The sequence below is a fragment of the Sinocyclocheilus rhinocerous genome, unplaced genomic scaffold (assembly GCF_001515625.1).
Source record: "Sinocyclocheilus rhinocerous isolate Xijiao unplaced genomic scaffold, SAMN03320098_v1.1 scaffold2670, whole genome shotgun sequence".
Classification (NCBI taxonomy): domain Eukaryota; kingdom Metazoa; phylum Chordata; class Actinopteri; order Cypriniformes; family Cyprinidae; genus Sinocyclocheilus; species Sinocyclocheilus rhinocerous.
In genome coordinates this window covers 276,394-282,239 of record NW_015647012.1, presented here as the reverse complement: position 1 = coordinate 282,239, position 5,846 = coordinate 276,394, and the positions used below count along the sequence as shown (strand labels likewise).

At 39.8% G+C, this 5,846-nt stretch overlaps 1 protein-coding gene across 1 annotated transcript in view; it reads left to right on the top strand.

The window, feature by feature from the left end:
- LOC107708211 (kinesin-like protein KIF23) overlaps positions 1-5,429 on the top strand; it is a 19,503-nt gene extending 14,074 nt beyond the window's left edge. Inside the window, exons 17-23 of the mRNA XM_016512383.1 lie at positions 2,689-2,871; positions 3,124-3,423; positions 3,958-4,191; positions 4,271-4,359; positions 4,458-4,533; positions 4,712-4,782; positions 4,877-5,429. Of these exons, the coding sequence (XP_016367869.1) occupies positions 2,689-2,871; positions 3,124-3,423; positions 3,958-4,191; positions 4,271-4,359; positions 4,458-4,533; positions 4,712-4,782; positions 4,877-4,892 (969 nt within the window). The 3' untranslated portion in view covers positions 4,893-5,429. The remainder of the gene's footprint in view (positions 1-2,688; positions 2,872-3,123; positions 3,424-3,957; positions 4,192-4,270; positions 4,360-4,457; positions 4,534-4,711; positions 4,783-4,876) is intronic.
- Positions 5,430-5,846: the final 417 nt, after the last annotated feature.

The following is a 5,846-nucleotide window of genomic DNA, read 5'->3' as shown; positions in this document are numbered from 1 at the left end:
TTTTTTTTTTTAATGATGTTTGTAGGGATTTGGCACCCCCTAGGGATAAAATGATTCAGAAATTTCACCTTAAATTTATACACCATAATAAGAGAGTCTGTCCTTGAGAACCTACAGTTTATGGGTAATTTCAGTTTGTAAATGCGAAGTCAGATAATGCATTTGGATGAATCATGTTTGATTCATTTTAAAGTGTTTTGAATTAATCATGAGATGTTAAAGGAATAGTTCACCCAAAGATAAAAATGATCTAGTCACACTTGTTTCAAACCCAGAAGACTCAAAGCTTAAAATATATTTTTAATGAAACTGGAATGGTTTCTGTCTCTCCACTTAAAGTCCATTCCACCGAAACAATGACGCTTCAACAGCATCATTGGTTCTTGCAGAAGCTCAAACCTGTTTGTGCGATGCACAAGATTGCTTCTTTTTGCCATATTTTTGCTTTGTGTAAATATTTTTGCTTTGCTTTTGCTCATATGTAAATAAATGCTTAAATTAAATCTTTCATATGAAGTGTCACTTTGAAAACTTGAATAAATTAAACTGATTGATTTATTTTGCATTCTTTTACAAATTCTTTCAAAGTTTTGTTGGAATGGAGGGACAGAAATCTAAAGTTTCATTTAAAAATCTTCATTGTGTTTAAAACATGAATGAAAATCTTATGAGTTTGGAACAATGCAATGAGTAATTGATGGCAATTTTCATTTATGTAAGTACTACACCTTTACATGTGACATTTTGGCTCTACATTCTGAGATGTTTGGCTCTGAATTGTGACAGTAGAACCACTGAACAGCACTTATTGTTTTGTTCCCTTTTTCAGGATAAGAATCAGGTGAATGTGAGCCAGTTGTGTCTGGTTGATCTGGCTGGCAGTGAACGCACTAGCAGAACTCGAGCAGAGGGCAGCCGTCTCCGTGAAGCAGGTCAGGCAGCAGCACAAAGAACTACTTTTATTACCTTCAGGATTTCAGGGTTATGGTTTATATGAAGACCGTATGGGTTTCTTTTTCTCACAGGCAACATCAATCAATCTTTAATGACTCTGCGCACATGTATTGAGGTACTGAGGGAGAATCAGATGTGTGGCACAAACAAGGTATGTACTGACCATACTGACCATATGATTGGTTAAAAATGTTAGAAACCTCATAGGCTCTCATGACTTTTGTGCTCCGTACAGGGCGTACAGGGACTCCAAAGTGACCCATCTATTCAAGAACTACTTTGATGGGGAAGGCAAAGTGAGGATGGTCGTGTGTGTAAATCCAAAAGCTGATGATTATGAGGAGACCTTGGTAAGCAATATTAACAGGTCAAAAGGTGCATTGTTCCACTTCAGATTTATTTTAGTTGCAGTGACATTTTGGTTTCTCATCTGTGTAGCTGGTGATGCGCTTTGCTGAGATGACTCAGGAGGTTGAAGTGGCCCGGCCTGTTGACAGGCCCATCTGTGGCTTTGCTGCTGGTCGCCGACAGAGAAACCAGGCCTTCAAAGATGAGCTTACCCACAGGCTGGAAGAACGTGGTGGTCCTATAGATGGAGGTATTTTTGTGTGTGTGTGTGTGCTTGCATATTATTATCTCTTACAATGTGCGTCAACATTAAAAATGTGAATTTTCTTTTTTTTTTTTTTTTGGTAATGTTAATTATGTGATGTGTTCTGTTACAGAGTCTCCAACAGTATTGAACCAACTACTTCAGTCGTTCCATCCACTTCCTCCCTGTGAGATCTCTGGCCCTAACGATGATGTTACACTGCCCAGACTCATTGAGGCCCTGGAGAAGAGACACAAGATTCGACAGATGATGGTTCAGGAGTACAATAAAACTGGTAAAATCATCACTTTATTGAGAACTGTTTAAATGGTCTTTCAAGCGCAACATTTTTGCAAATTTCTGGTGGCAATTCTGTTTCAGCCAACATGCTGAAGTCTGTGCTTCAAGAGCAAGACAGCAACCTTCTCTCCAAGGAGAACTTCATCCAAGAGCAACGTGGCCGGCTTGGTGAAAAGGACAAAATGATCCAAAACCAGAAGAATGAGATTGATCGTCTGGAAAAGAAATCCAAAATGCTGGAGTACAAGGTATTTGCACCATCACGGAATCGGGATAAAAAATATATAATATTTCACAATATTACTATTTTTGTTGTATTTTTGATCAAATGCTGCCTTGGTGAGCATAAGAGTCTCCTTGAAGATTAAATTTTACAAACCCCGAACTTTGAACGGTAGTGTTTGTCTACACAGTCTGGCATTCACAACACAATTTAAGCTATGATAATTATGGTTTGAATGACAACTGTTTTTTCCAACGAATCTTGACTAACAAAAGTGTTGAATGTGGCCTCTGTAATGCATCTTCAATGTTACTTTGTATGCAGATTGACATTCTACAGAAAACCACCAACATCTATGAGGAGGACAAACGATCTCTACAGCACGAACTGGAGAGCAGAGAACAGCGGCTGCAGAGGGAAATGTCTGAAAAGAGACGCATGGAAACGCGCATGCAGGGCATCGTCACTGACGCCAAGCTTAAGTGGGAGAAGGAGTGTGTGAGTGTCTTCCCATAGACCATATATGTGAAAAAAGATGCTTTTTTTTTTTTTTTTTTTTTACAATTTAATTTGTTAGTGGTGTGATACAGTGCAAGATTTGTTTGTTTGTGCTCTCAAGGAGAGGCGGGTAAATGCTAAGCAGCTGGAAATGCAGAATAAGCTGTGGGTGAAGGATGAGAAACTCAAACAGCTCAAAGCCATTGTGACTGAGGGAAAGACGGAGAACCGGCAGCCACAGCGGCCCTCCAGAGAAAAGGACAAAGTGCCTGCCAAGAGATCCGCTTCCCCGTCGCCTGTTCCTGTACGTTTAACTGACATGCGTTTCTAGACCGCCTGACCCTGAGATTTATGCCTAACCTAATCCACAAACCTCATCTTTATTTGTCCATTCATGGTCTGCTATGCTCTGTCTGTGTGTGTATAATAACCCTGAGCACCCCCCCCCCCAGATTCTCACCTGTTTTTAATGCCATTGAATGCTTTTTTTTATTTTTTATGTACTGGTGTGTGTTGCATGCAGATCATGTGTGTACTAATCTCATGTCGCTTACAGTCTCTCTACAATGGCTCTCAGTCATCCCTCTCCTCCCTGGAGCCCATATATAACTTCTCTCAGACGGTCAGGCCAGATCCTCACTTCCCCAGACCAGGCAGTGTGTCTGTGGCCTCCTGCATCTCCGAGTGGGAGCAGGGTGTCCCGCACTCTCGTAGGCAGGGTAGCCAGTCGCCTCCAGACAGTAGGAAGAGAGCTCAGGGCCTTCCCGACAGTCTTAGGAGGAGGAGAGGCAGGTGTTGGGCCAGAGAGGTGCCTGTCCAGCCAGCAGAGGTAGACCTAGAGGAAACGGGTCACTGGGTCAGTAGAGTATCTTGCTGTAGTTGTAGGTAGAGCTTCAACAAGACATTAATATAGACTCATTGTAGCCTAATATAGACCTTTTGATCCGTTTCTCAGCTGTACTAATTATGACCCAGAAGATCTGTATGTAAAATAAGGTATTATGTGTGCTGCTTATTTTAACCATGTAATGGCTTTGTTTTGCACTTTTAGACAAATAAATTTGAGTTTTCATATTCTCAATGTCATCTCTTACTCCTGCGCATAATTTAACTTGTCTAAAGTGTATGAAAACAAATTGAATTATGTCATAGGTTGTGTAAAAGTTGAAATTGTCAACATTTACAGCTTTAATATCTGCGTACTGAAAAGCAATTTTTTTCTTTTGGAGCTTGTTTGAATGGGAACGTACCTTCAGCTTTTTTCTTTCCTCTTAACAGCTTGGTACGTTTAGTTTGTGCTTCTGTAGAGATTGACTAACACACTAACACTTCAGCATGCTTAAGAACCGCCTTCTATTTGTCTTACTGTGCTTGTGTTTTAATTGAATAGACTGGGCCACCGGTTCGGCCTCTACACAGACGCTCGCACTCCGCAGGTGGGGAGAGGTGGGTTGATCATAAACCCACCACTAACGTGGACCTGGATACAGTTCTGCAGCCAAACATCCCCAATGCCATCAAAGTGAATGCTCCCAATGAGAAAGCTCTGTCCAAGTGTGACAAGTACGTTCTGACACACCAGGAGTTTGCATCAGATGGAGAGATTCAGACCAAGCTAATCAAGGTAGCTTCCTTTTTCTAGTGGTCTTCCTCTGGCTGATTTTGGTTGTTAGCTGAAGCTAAAGTTTTTTGCTCTTTATCAGGGTGAAGTGTTCAAAACTAGAGGTGGAGGACAGGCTGTTCAGTTCACGGATATCGAAACGCTTAAGCAGGAAAACCCTGTTGCGGCCAGGTAATTGTATGACCACCAATACAATTCAAACTTGGCAGCATGTATTATTTCTAGGTCTCACAGTGAATGCTCTGTGTTGTTGTGCTTTTTGATTGTAGCCGTAAGAGACGATCATCAGAGACTGGCCCGGATGGTGAGCCTATGGAAGGAAACTGGACTGATGTGGAGACGAGGGTAAGATACTGATATCCTCTAGCCAGGCCCAGGCACTGCACACTTAAAGACTTAATTGCCCATATTTAAAGGTCAACAACTACTTTTTTTGGTATTTTGAATGGGTGCGTGTTTATGTATTTTATAATATAAATATAAATGTTTGTTTCCTAACCCGTCTCTTGTCTTTATTATCTAGTGCTCTGTGGCAGTGGAGATGAGAGCTGGCTCAAACCTAGGACCTGGATACCAACATCACGGATATCCAAAGTAAGCTTTTTATTTGCGTACAGTTTCACTTGTCTCCAGTCACACTGGTGAAAACCAGCTTTTTAAAAAAATGTGCCTCCCTTTTATTTTGTAGACGCAGAAAGCCTTGAGACTGCTCTAGTATTGCCATCACAGCAGAGTCCTTTCCTCTCGAAGCCTCTTATCACTGTGTGCAATAGCAAATTCACTTTATAATATTTAACTTTTTTTAAATGCTTTTATGGAAATTCTTTTTATAGAAGACTACACAAGTTCACCAAAGCTGTTTTTGTACTGCATTTTCTACCAGGGTGTTGCCATGTAAAATTCACATTTGGTGTAAGTGTGGGTCTGGGTGGGTTTCCAAACAAAGTGTTACAAATGTTTTGTTTTCTAACTGTCAAGCACATTAGGTATTTGTGTATTTTTTTTATATATATATATATATATATATATGTGTGTTAATGTATACTCTCTTGCATTTGGGCAGTTAGGACAGTCAAAGCATTTGCTGGTGTTTCTTTAAAAATCCTTTAGTAAAAGTCATTTTCATGACTTTAGTAGGCAGCACCTTGGAAAAGCACTCTTTCCATGTAGTTTCACTTGTATGATATTGCTGCAGACAAAACTGTTAATAAACAGCATGTGATATACTTGTTTGGTTCATATAGTGGATTCTTTTTTACATTAGCTATTCTGTTTTTCATTTTGGCCCTTTTGTAATGGTGTAGTTCTCTGAGCACTCAATATGGTTCCATAAGGAAGCAGTAGATGGCAGCAGTGTTTAAAATATAGCGGGCCGGCCATGGGTAGTATTATTGTTTCATGTAGACAATGGATACTTTAAGATGAAGTATGAGACTTGTGAAGTAAACCGTGAAAAAAAGGAAAAAATCAGAATGGAATGTTTTTGTCATCAAGGTGTAACTGTCATCATGTAAAAGGTGTGACTTAATTTCTTAAGAGGCATTTCACGCTAAATAAAGTGAATCTTATATGCATAAAATACTGGCCAAGAAATTAGCTTTAGCAATTTTATTATTTTTATTTTTTTTAAATGTTATTTCCATTACAAAATATTTTCA